Source organism: Pseudochaenichthys georgianus, chromosome 5 (genome assembly GCF_902827115.2).
Source record: "Pseudochaenichthys georgianus chromosome 5, fPseGeo1.2, whole genome shotgun sequence".
Taxonomy (NCBI): domain Eukaryota; kingdom Metazoa; phylum Chordata; class Actinopteri; order Perciformes; family Channichthyidae; genus Pseudochaenichthys; species Pseudochaenichthys georgianus.
Window position 1 is genome coordinate 33488651 of NC_047507.1, and position 22112 is coordinate 33510762.

Here is a 22112-nt window from a genome sequence, read left to right on the forward strand (position 1 = left end):
ATGTTAGCCTATAACAGCTAATGTTAGCCTATAAACTAACTATATCACACAGTCACATGGCTGCGTATCACCACTGCTAAGCTAAAGGCGGCTAATGTTTGGTGTGATGAAGTTTGCAGTCTCATTTAGTCAATTGTTAGCAACCAATGTTCTTATGACACATACAAGCTTCAGACTTTGGGGTATTTACTTTCATATTTAACTAAACTTTAATAACGTTCAAATATCTTTAGCTTGTGTCAACAACAGACCTTATTTCAGGCGTCTTAAAAGGGATCCGGATGTGGTGAAATGTTTGAAGACTCATTCCTGCACCACTATAACCAGCATAAGAGAATTCATGTGTAAGTTGTGTGAATTCTTACCTTTCAGGGTCAGTAAATCCTACATTCCTGAAGACCAGAGCTGATCTGAGGATAAAGGAAGGAAGAACAAAATAAGGGGAAAAAATAATAGTTTTTTCAGCCTCAGACTTTGAAAATCAAAGTAACTGCTGTTTTCATTTTCAAATAGTTCAAATACTTTAAAACATAAATGTTATATACAATACACATGCATATGAATAACGTAAAAATATAGATGTGTACTCTTAGTGTGACTAAAATAATGATTGTACAAATAAGAGTCATTGTTTTTTTTCACAATATGTTTATTGGTATTTTCTTATTGAACAACAAAGTACACCACAAACACATACACGCATACACACACCCTCACATTGCACCAGTATTAAAAGAATAGGCCTACAAATAAAATAAATAAAACAGAAATAATTTCACAGTTTCTTTTCAAAGGCAGTCCAGATTCCCGTCCCTCATAATAAGCATATATGGCTCCCAGAGCTGAACAAAGTCCTTCCGCTTGCTCTTAGCGATGTAAGTCAGTCTTTTTAGCAGAGCAGGCCCGACCCATTAAGCGACATAAGCGGCCGCTTAGGGCCCCGCAGCACTTTTTTATTTTTTTTATTACAAAAATATATATCAGTACGCCGTGATAAGTATGTTTAATTAATTGTGTTAATATTCCTAGATTGCCTACTCTCAAAGTCATGTATTATATTATTGAGTCAATAATATAATACATTAACCGCGCTTTACCTGAACCTCATAATAATTCCTTACATTTATTATAGCGCTTTTCCAGATGCTCAAAGCACTTTACAAATTACACATATTTTTTATACATGCAATGGTCACTGTGGACAATACCCACAGGAGCAAGTTCAGGTGAAGTGTCTTGCCCAAGGACACAACGGCTTTACAGACGCAGCAGCGGCAGGTTTCACCCCTTGATCTGATGATCGTTGCACAGCGCACTGCACCACACCGTCCATCTTCACACCTCGAAGTCATCGAGGCACTTTTACAAGTACATGTACTGTGGACAATACCCACAGGAGCAAATCCGGGTGAAGTGTCTTGCCGACACAACGGCCTGACGCAGTGGCGGCAGGAGCGGGTTTCGAACTGGAGTTCCCCAGCACCCCCCTTGATCTGATGATCAGATGCACAGACCACTGCGCCACCCGTCCTCTCTTGTGTCAATCATGACACAAGAAAGGACGGCAGGATTGTAATTTCCCGTGTTCAGTGAATGCAACAGAGGCAAGACACCAGACGAACCAGAGAGTTGAATGGAAATAAACATCTGTCTTATTGGCTGACAGGTACCTATCCTGTGAGCTGTGACAATGTTTAAAATAAACTGTCAGTCGGACTCAGAGTTTTTGAAGATGGACATAAGAAAAAAAATTCTTAAAAAAGACGACAATTCTCAAGTGGTGGCTCACACAACAATCCCAGAGCCACCACTTGAGCCAGGTAAACAATGTATGTAAATGTCAGTAAACTTCCAAGTTATGCGAACATGTAAGCAAAGCATAAATTACAGCTACGTTGACGTTACTTTGAATCGCGGGGGCAAGCTAAACCGTTAGCAAGTAGCTATAGCTAGCCAGATATATTAAATACAAACGTTATCATACAATCTGAATGTAATGTTTTTTGGCATTACCTGGTGATTTCAAAGAAAGCTCTCTGGGAAATGTTGACTTACTGTTCGACATGAAGCTACCTTACAGTACACAGTTGATCCAGAGTCCTGTCAGTTAAAGTGTTTCATAGTTAGCTTAGCTAAGCATCAACCTAGCACTGAAATATTTGGATGTTATGTGACAGTATTTCTGAGAAAAAGTCAGCTGAAATGGTGGCATAGTTGCCACTGTTTTACGTGTCGACAGCATGTTTGAACGTATTTGCAGCAGTAAATGTGGCTGTTTGGCCACTGACGTTGCCATAACAACACCTGAATTTAAAGGTGCAACCTCTTTTTGTGACAGATTTTTGCAAGAAATTAGAATTCTTCTGAATGATATTCCTATTGACAGCTAGTTTCTATGTGAACATTATGAGATGGACAGCCAGAGAGAATACATGAAAAACAGTTATGAAATACTATATGACAAAACAAGAATACAGTTTAAGTGATTTGTAAAATATCCATAAAGAAAAATCTGTTTACAGTTCTTTTTCATATGGGTGTTGAGAGATGTATCCATAGATCTCTTAATGTTGTTCTCAAAGTGCACCAGATTGATGCTTTTAACTTCAATATTTAAAAAAAAAAATCTTCCCGGGGGAGCATGCCCCCGGATCCCCTAGAGGAGGTGAGGTCTACGGTGTTTACATCCTTATTTATACAATATGTGTGCTTATGCTAACACCGTAAGACAAAAGTTGGTTCTGTGTTGTGTGTAGTGAGAACGTGCTAGAGTGAGGGGGGCCCCCAAGCCAAAGCTCGCTTAGGGCCCCCAAAAGTCTAGGGCCGGCCCTGCTTTCTAGACCAACACTTCCAGAAAGTTCCTTCAACCAAATCCTCAGTAATGGGGCATCCGTACATTTCCAACATAAAGCGATAGCCCTCCTAGCTTGAAGAAGGCCCAAATCCAGAAGCTTGGTTTGTTTTGAAGTCTGTTTGAAGTTCTTTGGATATATTCCAAGTACACAAAGTTTGACGTTCAAAGGGACATTAATTTAAACACCTCTGACAGACATCTAATAACATCCTTCCAGAAGATTTGAAATTGTGGACATTCCCAAAGACAATGAAATAAAGTTCCTTTCTCATCCAAACAGACATCTGGAATATTGGCAGACATATGATGAAGTTTGACAGGAGTTATGTACATTCTCATAAACCATTTATACTGAAGTAATTTGAACATAGTATTTATTGTCTGACTTTGTGCTTTTAGGTAAGCAGCATTCCAATCTTCCTCATCAATATCCTCTTTCATATCCGTTTTCCATGCACTTAATTTATCTAATGCTGATTCAGTGTCAAATGCAACCATCATGTTGTAGAATTGAGATACTAGGCCCTTTCCTTCCAAATTTCGATAAAGGTGGTACATACATTATCTGTTTGTGTTTTGATGACATGTAACTTTTTTTTAATTGTAAATATTAAAAAAAAAAGTGCTTTTTAGGGATTTTATATCATAGCTGATCAAAAGAAAGCAAAACTCCGTCTGTATATAGATCCATCATTTTCTGAATGCCTTTTGTATTCCATGATTTAAATCCTCCATCTCTTTTCCCAGGTGTAAACTGCTCATTGCCCCAAACAGGAGTAAATTGAGACAGCGTAGGTGTGTCGCCTACATGTTTGTGTGCAGCATACCAAACTGAGATCGTATTCTTAAGAAAAGGGTTTTTTGTACGTTTCTTCAATGTCTTAATATCTGAAGAGTAAAGATATATTTGTGAGATCTGGATATGGAGTTGATGTCTGCTCTATGTTTACCCAAGTCGGGGGTGTTGTTGTACAAAAATAATATGAAGCTGAGTTTAGTTGGGCAGCCATATAATACCATTTAAGATTAGGGAATTGAAGACCCCCCCTCTCATAAGGTAGGTATACTAGTTTAAGATGGAGTCTGGCTTTTCTGCTGTTCCAGATTAATTGACTAAATCATTTGTTAAGCTTTTCGTAGAACATATTTGGTAGTGGCAATGGAAGCGTTTGAAAATAATATAAAAATTGACGTAGGATGGTAATTTTTATGATATTTATTCGTCCGATCATAGATATAGGCAAGTTAGACCAGCGGCTTACTTTTTCAGTCACTCCATCTACCAGGGGATCATAATTAGCTCAAACTATGTCTCTGAGTTCCGGAGTGATTTTAACACCCAAATATCTGAAACCGTCAGTTGTTGTCATAAATGGAGTATCTACGATGGGACTGTGTCTCTCTTTGTCATTCAGAAACATCAACACTGATTTAGAGTTATTAATTTTGTATCCAGAAAATTCACCAAATTCCTTTATTACTCTCATTAAATTGGGAATACTATGTTTTGTATTTGTCAAGAAAAATATTATATCATCTGCGTATAAAGAAATGCGATGTTCTATCCCCCCAAGAGTAATGCCTGATCATTCTGTATGTGCTCTAACGGCCATAGCTAAAGGTTCGATTGCTAATGTAAATAGCAGTGGAGACAGAGGGCAACCCTGTCTGGTAGATCTCTCTAAATTAAAGGGTGCAGAGATAGTGTTGTTAGTTAGGATCTCAACGGTTGGGTTTGTGTATAGCAGTTGAATCCATTTCAGAAGGGTTTCACCAAACCCGAATCTTGCAAGTACTTCAAAAAGACAAGTCCATTCAATCCTATCAATTGCTTGACACACATCCACTGAAAGCATTGCTGTGTCCTTCGCGTTATGTTCCTCATGTAGTATATTTAAAATTCTTCTGATGTTGTGAAATCCCTGTCGTTTTTGCACAAAACCTTGTTGATCATCAACAATTAATTGAGGGAGATATGTATCCAATCGTCCAGAAAGAGCTTTGCAAAGTATTTTTGTATCACATCCCATTAAGCTAATTGGTCTATAAGATGAACATTCTGTTGGTGGCTTGTTTGGTTTTAATATTAAAGTTATCATAGCTAATCTCAATGAATCTGGGAGCGTTCCTTTGACAGAAGATTCTTCATACATATCGAGAAGCGGCTTTACAAGTTGTTTTTTAAATGTTTTATAAAACTCTATGGGAAACCCGTCTGGTCCGGGTGCTTTACCGCTGTTGATATTCCCTATAGCTTCACAAAGGTCGGCTATTGTCAATTCCAGTTTTGCCTTTTCATCATCTGACAGAGTATGAAACTGTAGCCTGTCAAGGAAATTGCTCGGAGCTTCCCTGTTTTCTGTGTATTCTGATTTGTATACTGATTTATAAAAGTCTCTAAAATGATTATTTATCTCTTTTGGGTCTACACTGTAAAATATTACCATGATTTCACAATATTTAGCTATAATATTTTACAATAAATTACTGTTTTACCACTTTACAGTCTTTACCTGTAATATTCAAAATATAACACTGTAATTTAGAATTTCACAGTGAAATCAATACAGGCACAGTTAATTACTGTGAATGTACAGGATAAATGATTACCAGGATTTCACAACATGTTACTGTATTATTTCATAGTAAAATACTGTATTCAGACCATCCTCTGTGATAACACAACAAATTAAGTGATTTTCTTGCTTTTATCGCTCTTGCTTGGCTTTAAATACTAATTTCTTTCTTTGGTGCAGGTTAACGATAATAAACGATGCAACATATACATCTATGTAACATTTAAATTGTTGTCTTGGCTTAGTGTTTTCAGGTGCATCCTGGGCATTAATCCTGAGACGGACTCGAAAGCCAAAAAGAGGCATGGCAATTTAAACCCCCATGTCAGCACATTCTTCAGAAAAATGGTTGACTTCGAGTGGATGTCTGTGTAGACATGTGTTAAGTGCTCCCCTCCTTGTTTTCTGTCTCCCTGGCTCCGCCTCTGCCCAGGTGCACCTGGTCTTCCCCTGGCTCCGCCTCTGCCCAGGTGTTCCAAATTCCACTCAGTCGTGTATATATAAAGAGAAGCTGGAGGAGAAGGATGTCTCGCCTATCCTAACGCCCGAGACACTGTCCTTAGAATGCCTCTTTGCCATTCTGAGCTGTAGGTAGTGATGGCAAAATGAAGCTTTGAATGAAGCTTCGAACCACTTGGACAATTGTGTCGGAAATAGGTTCATTTCTCGAAGCTTCAGTTACAGCGACCTCTCCTGGCGAAGTGCAAGGCTGCAGTGGGTTTAACGTATCTTTGCCTTGAAAAATATTCGATGCACACACACACTAAGACTGAATATCATGTTCTATTTGCAATTAAAGATTGATAATTGTGTGTATTGGGTTATTGAGAAGAGACTAGAGAGTGCTGGACCTTGTTTTGGGCTGAGAGGGCCTTTTATCAGTTATTAAAGTATTAAAGTTGAAAAGCAATGATTAAAAGTTTAACTATTCCGGGCTTTGAACCAGCTGCGCGGAAGACATCGCCGCACCCTGGCCGCCGGCTCCATCCACTGGGCTATCGATTCCTTAGACCATTGAAGTGTTTTTAATTTTATATTACTCATTTTCTTTTTGTTCACAGCTTCTCCACATTTCGAAGTGTTTCACGAGCCATAACGACATATCTTTCTTCCTGGCTTGCTCTATAATGATCCAATTCAAATGCAATGCCAACAACAACTCAACAGCAACAACAACCCACACATTGCGCATTGTTTAGAGCGGTCATAAAGTGTTGAAGCGCTCAAATTTGAAACGGTTTCAACCTGTCACCTGTCAGAATCGAGACGAGGCAGTGCATTGAATCGCGTGAATGGACCGTGAACCAGTGAGTTGATTCATTCGGGAAATGAAGCAGTTGCTGGTTCGGACGTCACATGTCACGTGACTTGAAGCAGTTGCTGCTTCGGACGTCACATGTCACGTGATTTGAAGCAAGCTTCGAAGCACTGCTTCTATGGAATAGGAAGTCCAGGGTTGAAGCTCCGTTCGAAGCTTCAGTGTCAAACTGTCATCACTAGCTGTAGGCCATATTTTTGCAGATGTGTTTATGTTTAGCCTGGAGACCTCGTAGTCCAGTTTTCGCGGCTTTATTTTGTTTCCCATAGGGTTTATGTTTGATTTTTGGTTAGGCGGGGGAGTTCTGGGTCCTACGGTCCGTGATGTGGCTGGCTCGGGTTCCCTCCTTCTGTTTGTTCCTTTTGGCCAGTCCTCCAGACCTCTTTTTGTTTCCCGTTTCGCTTGTGTGAGCAAACGGCTGATTATCAATAAATGCTCGTTACCAAGTACCGGTTATTGCGTGTATTCTGTCATGTTGTGGGTCTCAGCACGAGCCACTACCACGGAATACAGGTTGGGGCCGTAACAACATGTTACAGAGTGGACACTGTGAAATGTACTTTGCACTTCAATGGAGTAATAAAAAGTTAAAACGGGCATTTTCTTTGTTTTTCTTTGTTGATTGAGCTGATTGAATTGTGTAGTTATGGTACAATCCCAGTCAAAATTACAATATATTATCGTATTATTTAGATTTGTATATTTACAGTAAATTACTGGCTACTGTGTTGCATTACTTCTACAGTAATAGTGTGAACATACAGGTAATTACTGTAATCTATGTACAGCAAGGTACCATAATACCACAGCTCTGTACTGCTATATTACAGTAATTCCATAGGCATGGCAACTGTAAAGTCACAGTATTTAGTTGTACTTTTATTCTAATTAACTGTAAAATATATACAGTAAATTACTGTGAAATATTTACAGTCAATTACTGTGAAATCCATGCAACTAGTAGCCAGTAATTTACTGTCATTTTACAGCCAAACATTTTACAGTGTACAGTTAAGTTGCCAGACACTGATTTTATACCATTGATTATTCTTTCTGCTCGCATTTTCTTTACTCTCCAGGCCAGTAGTTTACCCGCTGTTTCCCCTTGATCGTAGTACGTTTGTTTAGTCCACATTAGGCTTTTAGCCACTCTGTCACTTGTTAACTTATCGTAACTAGCTCTCACGACGGATCAACACATCCTCACTCCCAGGTCGGCCTATGTTGACGTTATGTCAAGTCCCCTGCCGGCTTTTTCCAACGCAAGGGGGGGGGCCTTAGCGTCCATTTTCAACGCAAGGGGGGGGCCCTTAGCGTCCATTTTCAGCTTTCCGGGATGTCCATGTGCTTCTATGGACGCTCATGGAAGCACGGCATTCGTTTGTGTCAACTGCCCTTAAAGGCAATGAAGACACTACACTACCCAGAATCCCCAGCTATCGTTTGGACACCATGTGCTCTGTTTGACAAACCCCGTGATAGTCCTCAAGCTCTGTGATTGGAGAGTGTGCTCCGAGGGTTACCGAGCCTCGAACAACACTTGAAATGGGATGGAACCACGGCAGACTGTTCAAAACTGGATTTGAACGGGTCCACCGCGTCCCCCCCCCTCCCCCACCCCGTCCCCAGAACTACACATGCTGGCTATTCTGTTTCGCAACATGTTCTCTATGGCACGTCTCTACTGGGAGTTGTAGTTTTAAAAGACGTTTTCGTATTTCCCATAATAAGAAGTTGCCAGTATTAAACTGTGTACATCCCTGGAGGTTTAGGGGACAGGAAACACTCACATTTAAAACATATAATTAATAAATGGGTGAAAATTGCTGGTGCCCATAATGGGCAGTATTAATATATATACCCACACGCCAGCTAAGGTCAGAAGAGCTTTATTTAACAGCTGGACTTATGTTTGTGACCCCTCCTGTTGTTAATTGATAACATTACATTACATTACATGAATTGATAAGCCTGAAACATGCACTTGTCAAGGTTCAGAGGCACATTTTGCAAATATGGCAGTAGCCATCGATCAGCTTAAGATAAGATATACTTTATTGATCCCAAGTTGGAACATTTGCGTTACATCAGCATGTGTAACAGTTAAATATGCAGTGGTGTTTATTTGAAAATCATTTAGTATAATCACACAAATTCTGTGTTTTATATTTAACAATTCTGTGTTCTTTATTTATTGATTGTTCAATACCTGACAAGGCCGGAGATGAAATATCTGCATACATCATAAGAGTATAATACATTATGTATAATATCAGTTAAAATAAGTGCTTCAACATAGTTAACATTGCTGGAGGTATGCACACATATTGATAGATGTCTTGTAATGCACTGTTGAGGAACCTGCGACCCAAGTTTTTCATTCAATGCAGAACTACACCATAGTTGTGTTAGGCCTATATGATATGTCAATAAACCTTAGAACATCTTGAAATCTTGAACGGGATGTGCAAAATAGTCATTATATACAGTCTTTAATTAACTATTAGTAGAGAATAACGAGTAATGAATATACTTTATAGGGATCCTATTAATATCTAATAATAAACATAATGAAATTCAATAACATGCTTTAACTACCAGGGGCCTATGCTACGAAGCTGGTTCAACCTAACCTGGATATGTTTGAGTTAGCCGGTTGGCCTAATCCAAAACATACGCGCTCTAAACGGTACTACGACCGTCGACGCTGGTTATCAAGTGGATCGCTCAAGCCAGCCGTGTCCTATCTAGTTAGGTGCGCGTTCACATGAAAGGGGTGGTATCTGGAGCATTCGACCAATCACAAACATGGAGAAGCGCACTGACAGCGCAGCGTCATACTTCCTGAATGAAAAGTGAACTTTAATACTAGTCAAAAATGTTAAACTTTAAACATCCATGACTTAAACACTTTATCCAGGATAAAAGCCTCAGAGCTGCACCTGCAAGGTGAATACAGCTGGCAAAAGAAAATGCGTGTTTGAATGCGTACATTAACAGGTTTATGATATCACTGCCCCGTCTAAAAGACGATCTGACTTCAATTGCATTTGTCTCGAGTGTTTCGTCAACTTAATGTGTTGCTTAAAATAATACTTCTGCATACAGTATGTGACACTGTGAGTGTTGCACGGCCAGATACGGCTCAGCTGACTCAGATAAGGAGATATATGATACATTATGAAGTGATATGCCGCGGACTGTAGGTTAATGTACTCTGATCCGGTTACTTATGTTGTGGCCGATATTTAAGTAAGCTTTCTTAACGCTAATGTTATAATAGTCAGATTGCTCTGAAGATGGGAGGTGATATTCTATTAATGTTCACGTTCACACAGTCGGTGCGACGGCAGTTTTTCTGTATTTCCTTTCTCCTGTAATATGACTTGATCGCTTTAAACTCCGCACACTGAGCTCTGATTGGTCAGCAGGCGGTGCTTTCACTGAGTTGAGCTCTTAGCCTGCAACCTAACCTGGTCCCGACCAGGTTAGCCGCTAAGCATAAGTTACCATGGAGATCTAGCCTGCTAAAAAGAGAACCAGCTTCGTAGGACCGGAAAGCCGGAGTTTCCCCTGAATTTAGCCGGCTAAGCGAAAATCCTGCTTCGTAGTATACCCCCCAGGTGTCTCTTTATATCATCTGTGCACCTTTATGGTGTAAATACAGCCTATCTACCAATTGGATCAAATATAAAAGTGAGCCGAATTAGTGTTGATACGGCAAAGAGACGTATTGTGTGAAAAGAAATGTAAGATGTTGTTTAATGGCTGATATATTTATGATCCACGTCACGTTTTCAGTTCCTCATGTTTGTCTTCTCATCAGGGCTCTATAAATACAGAACTACGGCAGATATGTAATATTTAATGCAGCCGAACCGTGTATTACAATGCAGTTATGTGATGACTTTCAAAGAGAAAAGCAAGCACACTCGGAATAAGGTATTCTTTTTTTTTTTTTAAATGTTTTCGGTCTGTTTCCGGTATTTGTTAATGACGATGTGCTGTGAGATGTGAGACTGGAATTGCACAAGGGGAAATAACGTATCTTTAGATGCGGATTTTGTTAAACTAATATGTTTGCGCTGTGGACCAACACTATACATTGACGGGGAAGGGGGTAGCAATACAGATAACACCATTAAACAGTTACACAACATAACATAAATAATATCGATAGCAGCGTCCCTAGCAACCACCTGGTAACAATGAAAACGTTGGACGCAATTTCCTGAAGTAATCTTCGTAATAACTAGCAAACTAAAGATCATGTACATCCACTGCACACATAATCTGAAATAACAACTCATATTTCTCGCATCAAATGACATCAAAACGCATTTTAATGGCCAAACTAACTTTAAAATAGGCATTTTACACCCAGAATAAAACGAAGTTCGGCCATGTTTTCTTTTTCTGCAGGGAGAAATGATAGCTGGGGATTCTGGGTAGTGTAGTGTCTTCTGCCACCCTTTACTCCGAAAAAAGATTTGTTTCTCCGAATCGAAGGGGAAAAATACAAAAGCATTGCACACAATTTAAACCAATCAATGTTGTGTAATTAACAAGGATAATCTGGTGTTTTTTAGTCGATGAGTAGTGCAGATATCACTGTAAAATCAATCGTCAGTAAGGGGAATATTTACTTCCGGGTGTACAATTCTCCGCTATCCAATGAGAATGGACGCTCACATTGCCTTTAAGGGCAGTGGACACAAACGAATGCCGTGCTTCCATGAGCGTCCATAGAAGCACATGGACATCCCGGAAAGCTGAAAATGGACGCTAAGGCCCCCCCCCTTGCGTTGAAAATGGACGCTAAGGCCCCCCCCCTTGCGTTGAAAATGGACGCTAAGGCCCCCCCCCTTGCGTTGGAAAAAGCCGGCAGGGGACTTGACATAACGTCAATATAGGCCGACCTGGGAGTGAGGATGTGTTGGACGGATAGATCACGTAATTTTTTAGGATAATTGTGACAGTACATTTCAGTCTCTGCTTTCTTAATTTTGTTTTCTAATGTTTGTAATTCTTGATTATGCTGCTTAGTTTTAGAATTTATAAAACTGATAATTTCTCCTCTTATATAAGCTTTCAATGCCTCCCATCTAATGCTGGCTGAAGTTTAATCTGTATTTAGTTCAAAATAATTGTCAATGCAACTTTCCACAAATGTAACAAAGTCTGGGTCTTGAAGTAGATCAACTTGTAACCTCCATCTTGCGTGACGTTCAAACCTGCCTAAATTGATCTCCAGAAACACTGTTGCGTGGTCACTTATTACAATACTACTGTAACCACAACTTTTGACCTTGGAAAGAAGATCCACAGAAATCAAAAAATAATCAATGAGCGAATGAGTTTTATATGAGCTTGAATAGCAAGAAAATTCCCTCTTATCCGGGTTCAAGTTCCTCCAAACGTCACTTAACCTTATATCCTTCATATATCTAATCAGTGTTTTCCTTGTTTGCACATGAGTCATATCAACCTGTGTAGATCTATCAAGTGGATCAAGAGCACAATTAAAGTCTCCTCCTATAATATAAAGTCCCTCCAAAGCAGACAGAGTTAGAACAAATATTTCAAAAAATGAGGGGTTATCCTCATTCGGGCCATAGACACTTATACAATGAATTTTTTGTGACAAAATATTGCCGTGGATAATAATATACCTTCCATGTGGGTCTTGGATAGTTTTTATAAGTTGAAATGGTATCGATTTGTGTACAAGGATAGCCACACCTCGTGCATAAGTACTATGGGAAGCATAAAATACTTGGCCTGGCCACCTTTTGCTCAAATAGTGAACATCTGCAGTGAGTAAATGTGTCTCCTGTAGAAAGACTATTTTAGATTTAAGATATTTTACCCTTTAAAAACTTGCTTCAATTTAGCCAATTTTCTCATTCCCCGGATGTTCCAGCTTGTAACTTTAATATCCAAACTATTGCACTGACTTGCTCTCTCCATAGACATTCATCTCAGCATTATAAAGTAACTGTAAATATTTTTACAAAATGATTAATATGGTGCAAGTGACCCCTTTCCTCCCCCCAAACCCCCCCCCCCCCCCCCCCCCCCCCAGAACAGGCACACCCTCAACCCTAGCATTTCCCCAACTGAAATGCATACCCCACCCCTTGTGTAGAAACAATGAGGGACGTTGATCCACAATATGCGAGGAGCAACCAGTCAGTGTAACTCGACCCAAGCTCACAAAACAAAACAAAAATGTGGTGCCCAACAACCACACATTAAACTTTGTCAAGTAATATATCCCTTCAGGACATAACACAATACCATCTAAACATATTAAAACAATATCTGCTGGTCTAATGAAACATACAAAAGACATATGAACACAATGCCATCCTTATTATATAGGTCTACTCTCGAACAGAATTATATTTCAATGGGCTTTCTCTTAAGAAGGAGAGAGAGAGGAATAAAAGAAACCTCCATATACACACGCGTATAAAGACAATGTAAATGTTTGCAACTGTAACTCAACTCACAATGCCTGATATCTTCCGATATCTCATTGTGGCCGTGTGATTCCCACACAACACACACCAGAGGCTATTGTTTGATGCTTTTGTAGAACTTTTCGGCTTCTTGTGGCATTGTGAAGAGATTAATCTTGCCGTTGTGTAGCACTCTGAGTTAGCAGGGGTTGTGTTGGAATCCACGGAAGGCGTTGATGTCAACAAACAACTTTGTAACAGTGTTAAATCCCCGTCATGTGTGATGTCACGACGTCTTGATTCACGGTAGACAAACTCCTTCTCCTGAAACTTTAAGAAGCGGACGATGACCGCTCTGTGTTGGTTGGGTTTCCCCGACGCTAGCGTGCGATGAACCCGCTCCAGAGTAAGAGCCCTGTCAGGTGTCAGCTCCAGCCATCGTGTCAGTATGTCGTTAACGAAGTTGAGGAGTGTTTGTTGGCCCTCGGCTCCTTCTCGTATACCAAACAGTCGCAGATTCTTTCTTCTGCACCGGTTCTCCAGGTCGTCTGTCTTTGACTCAAGGTAAGCGATACGTTTGTTAACGGAGTCAAGTGCGGCCTCCGTTTTTTCAAGCGTCTTCTCTGCGTGGTGTATTCGGCCTTCGGCCTCGTTAATACGGGTTGAATTGGAAGAAACATCCCGTTTTAATTCTGTTACTTTACTCTCCAATGCAACCATTGAGGTTGCCACGACCGTCAGACTTGTGTCAATGTTGTCCAACTTTGTTCCGAAGTCCGCCCGCAGTGATTTTCGCTCAAAACGTCCACTATGTTAGCCATGTTGCTATCTTCTGAGTCGCTCCGTGGACTTGGCGGGGCTGTTTTAATCGACCGACTTCGTCCTCGAGTGAAAATATCGCAAGCCTTGGTCGCAGGAGGATTTGACATATCAAAGCTGATATTGTGTTAAAATATTTTTGCCGTGTAGGTAGGGATTTTGATTATGTGTGGTTGTCGGGAGCCTCCCAGCTAAGCTGCCATCTTGGTCTCGTCCACGTGACCCCCCAATAAGAATCATTGTTGATATTGCATTTTAGTTTTAACATTGTAATTAACATTTGTCCACTGAACAGTTTGTGGTTTCCTCCTCCACAGTACAACCAGAGACTCTCTAGAACTTACTCATCCTGGTCTTCAACTTTAATGAAGTCAAGTCCTTCCCAGCTTCCTGCTGTTCCTTCAACTGGATGGTACCGAATATCCAACTCAATATAGATCTACAGAGAGAGAATGAATAACACCCAAAGAATCTCTTGATGTGTGTGTGTGTGTGTGTGTGTGTGTGTGTGTGTGTGTGTGTGTGTGTGTGTGTGTGTGTGTGTGTGTGTGTGTGTGTGTGTGTGTGTGTGTGTGTGTGTGTGTGTGTGTGTGTGTGTGTGTGTGTGTGTGTGTGTGTGTGTGTGTGTGTGTGTGTGTGTGTGTGTGTGTGTGTGTCTTACCTCAGTCAGGCTGTAGTTGGAGTCAGTGAGTGGTTCTCGTAGCAACACCCTCCCCGTGCTAACGACATGCTGGAGACTGATGACCAGCTTACCTAGCAATCTTCACACACACACACACACACACACACACACACACACACACACACACACACACACACACACACACACACACACACACACACACACACACACACACACAGTAACCGAGATGAACATTGTGTTGTATGTATTTATTTTGGTGCGCATGCCTGTTTGTGCCTGCTGTTTGTGTGTGTGTGTGTGTGTGTGTGTGTGTGTGTGTGTGTGTGTGTGTGTGTGTGTGTGTGTGTGTGTGTGTGTGTGTGTGTGTGTGTGTGTGTGTGTGTGTGTGTGTGTGTGTGTGTGTGTGTGTGTGTTACCTGTTGGAGAAAACTTTACTGCAGTTGTACACACTGATGGACAAAACGTCATCCCTGATCTCTTTTCCATAGTGAGGCCAACGGAAATGCTGTACACACAAAAACACACACGCAAAAACACACGCACAAAAACAGAGTAAACTTTCTTTGTTAAGATTAACCTTTTTCAGCAAAAGGTTACATGACCTATAAATACACTCGTAAAAAAAATCCTAATCTAAAGTTTAAAATGTACAAGAAAAAAACGTATAGGTAATTATAATAATAGTTACTTGTCAAGAATTTTAAATGTCAAATATATGATTTTTAAAAATATATTTTCTTATAATTTTACAATACAAGAGAATGCATAGGTTTATTTCGCCCAAATGTACAATTTTAACCACCAACCCTGTGATAATGCCCAAAACATTGAGATATAGCTGCTGTGTAAACATGCAAACTTCTCAAGCAAAAAGAAAGAGACTATTTCTGTCTTCACTCTGTATATTTTCCATTTCAAACTTTAATCACCATGTTCTAGTTTAAGGCGCACACACACACACACACACACACACACACACACACACACACACACACACACACACACACACACACACACACACACACACACACACACACACACACACACACACACACACACACACACACACACACACACACACACACACACACACACACACACACACACACACACACACACACACACTCTGATGGTCACACCTGAAGAACAAACACCAGGCTGACTCAGGAGCTGCAGAGAAGCAAAACTAAACACAGAAACTCTCTGCTGTCGTCATACGGAGGTTACTGTAAAACATTACATTGTCTGACCTGAGGGCAAACAGGAAGAGGCTTTCCTACTTCAACAAACATGTTCTCTCTTTGCTAAAGCCAAATGATCTAAGTTAAAAGAACCTCAAACTAAAGACAGTTTTTTTCTGATCACAATGCTGTTAAACTTTATTTACATCAAAGAATGTAATTAATTAGGGGAAAAAACAAATAATAAGTAGAAATACACAATGCAGACAAATTGCCCCCTACTATAAAAATGGTCCTACTATTATTATTTCAATGACAAATTTCAATCATTAACACTTGGGAAGCTTGAACCCTGAGATGTTTTTACTTTCAGGGTAAAGCAACGTCAATGTACAAAATTGTTTATTTTGTATTTATTCATTGATTAATTGTCAGGTTAGGTGGTTTAATTTATTATAAAAACATCATATTTAGACGGTGTGCTTTGATGCAAAATTGTATAAGTAAACTATATGTTATGTTTGGTCTACATGGCTGCAATAACTACAATACCCATGAGCCTCAGTGGCAGTGGCAGAAATAGAAAAACATGTATTACCCATCCAGTTCTCATCTACTGTCTTATTCAATGAAAATAGTGCTAAAATCCCTAACCATTTAACATATATTGCAAGATATTTGAAGTGCATTCCTGAATGTTTTCAATTGAGGTTTACAAACTAAGCTTTGGATGTCTGGCACTATTTCATGAAGTCATCCCCCAATAAAAGAAAAAAGTCAAACAAAAATCAAGCCATTAACTCAAACAAAGTCCTCAGTAGTTGATGGTGGGATTCATTGGATCTGCGATTGCACACAGATATCAGGTTTTACAGAATTAATAGAAATGTAAAACAAAAAAAAGCTGTGCAGTGTCAATCTGATTTACAATCTGAATGTCAACGCTGTTAATGAAGCTCAAACTATTCAGTACAGCTGTAACTATCCGCCATTTCATCTGAGTGGGAAACTCCAAGCAGCATCCATAACATGTGCAACGCTCCCAGAGTGCAGTGCATCGTATTTTCTAGATTTGAAAATGTCTGTGTGAAATGTCACTTCAGTGCTTACTTTAGAGCCAACAACTGACAGTCTATGATACATGGAGTAATGAAGGATTGTCAGAGAGGACCTTTTCGGTCTCAAATGGCAGTGCTTATTATTGTGGGAGGGAGTTGCAATCCATAGCACATTTTTACTCTGAGGCAAATGTCTTCCTTTTCATGTGTAGCCATAGTGATACATCCACTGGAGTACATGAACGTCTGAACAAAATGTGACTCCAATCTATCAAATCTAATCTATCTAATAATTGAAATTCCACTCTTCATTCCTGCAAAACATTGTGAGGTAAAAAGGGAGTTTTTGGTTGTTGTTTTATTTCTTCAGTAGCCTCATTGGGCACAGCAAGGTACAATAAAAAAGAATCACATCTTTAGTTGTGTGTGTGATGAAGGAGGGGCAGTGTATGTCTGTGAGTGTGTGTCTGTGTGTACTGTAGGAGTGGTGCAGTTTCCTATCAGCTCCATTAAAATAGTTTCAATCTGAAGCAAACAAACAACTGCAGCTTCCTGCTGTAACACACACACACACACACACACACACACACACACACACACACACACACACACACACACACACACACACACACACACACACACACACACACACACACACACACACACACACACACACACACACACACACACACACACACACACACACACACACACACACACACACACCTTGGATGTAAAAGTTGTTGGCCGGCAATGCTGTTATGGTTTTCTATCTACTGCTTATTTACTGTAAGTAAGACTCTAAATAATCTCTTTAACTGAATGGACGGTAATGGATTAAAAACGGCAAAAGTCTGACTCAGACAGAAGTCTCCCCTCTCAAAGAGGAGAAGATGGAGTTCACTCAGCACCAGAGCAGGCCGGAGATGGTGGCCAGGCATTGGGAGAAGAAAGGAAGAGTCTCAGACCTAACCATGCTGGCAACTCTTGACGACCAGAGGAAAGAATACCAGAGGAAGGTGGACCTGTTGGAGAAGCAGATCCTTCAGAGGGACACTGACATTCTGGATCTCAGCAAGGTCGAGGATGGTCTCTCCATGAAACTCTCAGAGACCACAACCCTGCTGCGGAACAAAGAAGCTGGGACCCTTCAAAGCCTGGCAGGCTAAATTCAAAGGCAAAGGCATTGAAATGACGTTGGTTTTGTGAAATATAGGTAATTTCCCTAGTCCCCAACTGAAACCCTGATGTGAGCTACCGTCCTCTGATTTCTGACAGTCAGTCGAATGTCCATCGTAAAATAACCTCATGCATTTAAAGTAACCAGTTAGTTAAACCATGTAGAAATAGACTCCTCTGTTTCTCGGAACAGCAACGCTCTCATTCTGAGCGTCAGATCATATACAAAAACACAATCCTGTATGTGATATTTAGCCATTGACTGAAATCTTTGTGATTTTTTTTTAGCCAAAAAAAAGTTAGCCTGCTCCTTGCCTCAGGTGAGGGACGTGTGTTTTACTGACCTCGTTGAAGATGGCCAAGTCCTCACACTGCAGAGCCTTGGTCTTGTGGGTAAAGCCTGGAGGACAGACAGGAAGACAGACAGACAGTTAACCATTGCAACAGCACTGATGGAGGAAGTACTCAGAGCTAGTTTTGATATCTTTATACTACTGTGATACAAATCAAGGATTCAAAAGATTCAAAAGGTTTAATGTCAGAGACAAATGTCCCGTATATGATATGAAAGACTTGGGTCACAGGTTCCTTAACAATGCAATTTAAATAAATACAAGTAGACATAAAAAAAGAAAATGACTGCAAGCTCAGGCGTTAAGAAGTCTGTGTGGCTTAACCTAAAGTCATATTTTTAACTATGAGAAAATGTATGTTTTGCATTAATGATCTGATACTGCAAAGTTACAAGTATCATTCAAATATTGTGTCTTTGTTTTTTTTTTATGTGTGAAGGGTATTACTTTGAGAAATATTAAAATCAAATACATTCAAAAATCAGGATCAATCTCAATCTAACAATGATACTGTGTCTTACCCTGCCTAGTATTCATTTATTGTGTGCAAATTAAGTTGGACTTTAAGTCTCACTTCAAATTGAGTATTTTTACGGTGTGGTATTTTTTATGTTGAAGAAGAAGACATACTTTATTCATCGACATTTCTTTCCCCATGGTGTTTACACGCACAGGGAGGGTATACATGCACACACACAGGGAGGGTATACATGCGCACACACAGAGGATATACATGCACACACAACCACATGCAGAGCAGAGAGGCTGCCAGGTACCCAGCACTAAGGGAGCAGTTTGGAGGTTAGGTGCCTTGCTCAAGGGCACCTCGGCAGTGGCCTAGGAGGTGAACTGGCCCCTCTCCAGCTACCAGCTCACTCCATATATATATATTTTTTTAGTCCGATCAGGACGTGAACCGGCGACCCTTCGGTTCCCAGACCAAGTCCCTTCAGACTGAGCCACTGCCGCCTCAAAAGTGTCTAACATCACTGCCCAGAGGGCGATGAAGTACTCAGATCTGTACTTCAGTAAAAGCATTAAAGGCGGGGCTAACTTTTATAACTTAATGTACTCTTTGTGTTTTCTCTGAGGGGATCAATAAAGTTACAACATCATCTACACAGCCAGCTAAAAAAAACACCTTAAAACACAGCAAAAATTGCTTAACAAATTACTTCTTTTTTTTTTTAAATGGTAGAAGTTAAACAGAAATAACGCTAGAATCAGATAACATTACGGAAGGCTTTGCAATAACAGAAGCAACTGACAGCCTGCTGTTTCCTCAGGCAGGGTATTTTTTTATTATAATATTACATCATATTTATTAGTTAATATTTTATATTAATAATCTAAACAAGCAAAGTTCAGTTGATGAATTGAGTTGGAGCTGAAGTATAAAAATGAACAGGAAAAACTCAAGTAAACTAACCTCAAGAATATATGAGAGTTACTGACCTCTGAAGCACAGTTCCACCTTTCTGTCAGATCGCCCCGGCAGGTTGGAGATCTTCTTCAGATTCACACTGATGGACATGATGATCCTGTCTGTCTGTACACCTGTCTGTGTTCAGCTGTCTGTCTCTCTACATCGTGTCTCACTGTAGTCGTCTCCTCTGCTCTCTTCGACTGTTGGAAACTAACTGCTGTGTGTGTTTTCTGTCCAACAAGGTTATAGGAGGTACCTGAGAGAGAGAGAGAGAGAGAGAGAGAGAGAGAGAGAGAGGAGAGAGAGAGAGAGAAGAGAGCGAGAGAGAGGAGAGAGAGAGAGAGAGAGAGAGGAGAGAGAGAGAGAGAGAGAGAGTGTGTGTGTGTGTGTGTGTGTGTGTGTGTGTGTGTGTGTGTGTGTGTGTTGTGTGTGTGTGTGTGTGTGTGTGTGTGTGTGTGTGTGTCTGTTAGGGCAGGTCTTCTAATGTTTGAGAAAGCAAATAGAGTTGCTCAACTAGTTTCCTTCTCAGAAAATACACACACTGAAACACACACTTAGCCCAGTCACCTCAGTATAACAATATGAAAACTACTCTTAACCCAAATCAGATGTTATCAAAGTATTTAATTAAAGTTATTCATTTATAAATGAAGTCTGGTGTGTGTGATGTACTGACTGCTGTTTCTCTGGAGGGACATCGAGCTAGAAGCAAGAAAAGGACAAGAAAACACAAAGTACACCAAACTTTACTTTTAACTTTAACCTGGGGACATCATGAGCCCAACATTTTAGTTTCCCACATATCTATCAAATCTGGAAGCCATATGGGACAGTTATATCTTGTAGGCTGTAGAGAAGAAGCAACGGTCTTGTAGTTAAATCAAATTAAAGCATTAATTGTCCCTGGTGTTACAGTAAAGTATGATTTAATATAACATGAAGTTGTTTGTTGCTGTGGGACAGATGGGAAAAGTGTTCAAATTATCAACTTAATACCAATAAAATAATGTAACACATAATCCATTACCAGTAAAACCCTGTTTGTAAAGTCTTATAAAGTAAAATCTTGATCCAAATGTGCTTGATGTAAAAGTACTTGCTTCGTTCCTGTGACTGATCATTATTATGCAATTCATTAATATAATGTATTTCAGGGTTGCCATCTTTGGGTACCTGGCTGGCTGGAGTGAGATTTTGATATCATGGGTTTAATTACACATATGCGCACGAAATGACTGCTATCGTGTCAGCAGCGGGACCTTAGCATATATATAGTATATATATATATATACAATATATACAAATACACAATATTGGACACCGACTATAAAGGGCACAAAGTTTCAATCACTAATGAAAGTCAAACACATGTTTGTTTCCACTATTTTATTGTGTGCCTGATAAGCAATTAATTGACTTATCGTACGATAAATAAAAATGTACTCAATAAATTGCCATTTACATGAGGATGTGACTAGCAGTTTGAAATTATGTACTTGAATTATTATTATATATTATCATTATGTCAGGGGTCTAAAATGGTCATACAGCGGTGCCGACAATATTATCGTTTATCGCAATAATTTCCGGGAAAATGTATCCAACTAAATTAATTATCATGAGAGGCCCATACATGAAACACACACGCACAAACAAATCTACAGACTTACTCCAAACTGCCAAACATATTAATTAACACACTCTATTTTGGCCTAGTAGAACAATAAGCAGCAGACTTTTACCTTTTTATCATTTCTACTGGATCTTAGATCTACGCTTGCGCAATACGGGTCCGGCAGTTGCGAGAGAGTATTTTTGTTGGGTAATCTATGGTAGGGCTAACCCTTGACAGTGAAACGCCACGCGTGAAGTTTAGATTATTTCCCTGTCTCAATCCAAATTGAACTGTATGAAATAAAAAGGCACATTTGTCTTGTAGTAAATAAAAAGGGCGACCTGGAGCCAATCCTGCAATTTCCCCACAGGTGAAAGAGTTGACATGCTGAAAGCCCAACCCCTGTAGGGGGGTCTGGGGGGATTCTCCCCCAGGTGATTTTTTGAAATACTAACATAAAATACACATTCTGGTACTCTCTTGAGAAGAAAAATAAATAAATCTATTACTACACGACGATGTATATTTAAAAAAATGAATACCATTTTAGTTTTTTGTTACTTTGTTCTCAAAGCTGAACCTGCTGCTCCTCACAGAGAGAAGAGGGAAGAGGCTGTGTGAATTAC

The 22112-nt window shown here is 39.8% G+C and overlaps 1 protein-coding gene across 1 annotated transcript in view; it reads right to left on the reverse strand.

The window, feature by feature from the left end:
* fer1l4 (fer-1 like family member 4) overlaps positions 1-15966 on the reverse strand; it is a 70148-nt gene extending 54182 nt beyond the window's left edge. The window contains exons 1-5 of the mRNA XM_034082539.1: positions 15925-15966; positions 15091-15179; positions 14693-14792; positions 14376-14470; positions 366-410 (exon numbers count right to left, since the gene is read on the reverse strand). Of these exons, the coding sequence (XP_033938430.1) occupies positions 366-410; positions 14376-14470; positions 14693-14792; positions 15091-15179; positions 15925-15966 (371 nt within the window). The remainder of the gene's footprint in view (positions 1-365; positions 411-14375; positions 14471-14692; positions 14793-15090; positions 15180-15924) is intronic.
* Between the last annotated feature and the right edge of the window lie 6146 nt (positions 15967-22112).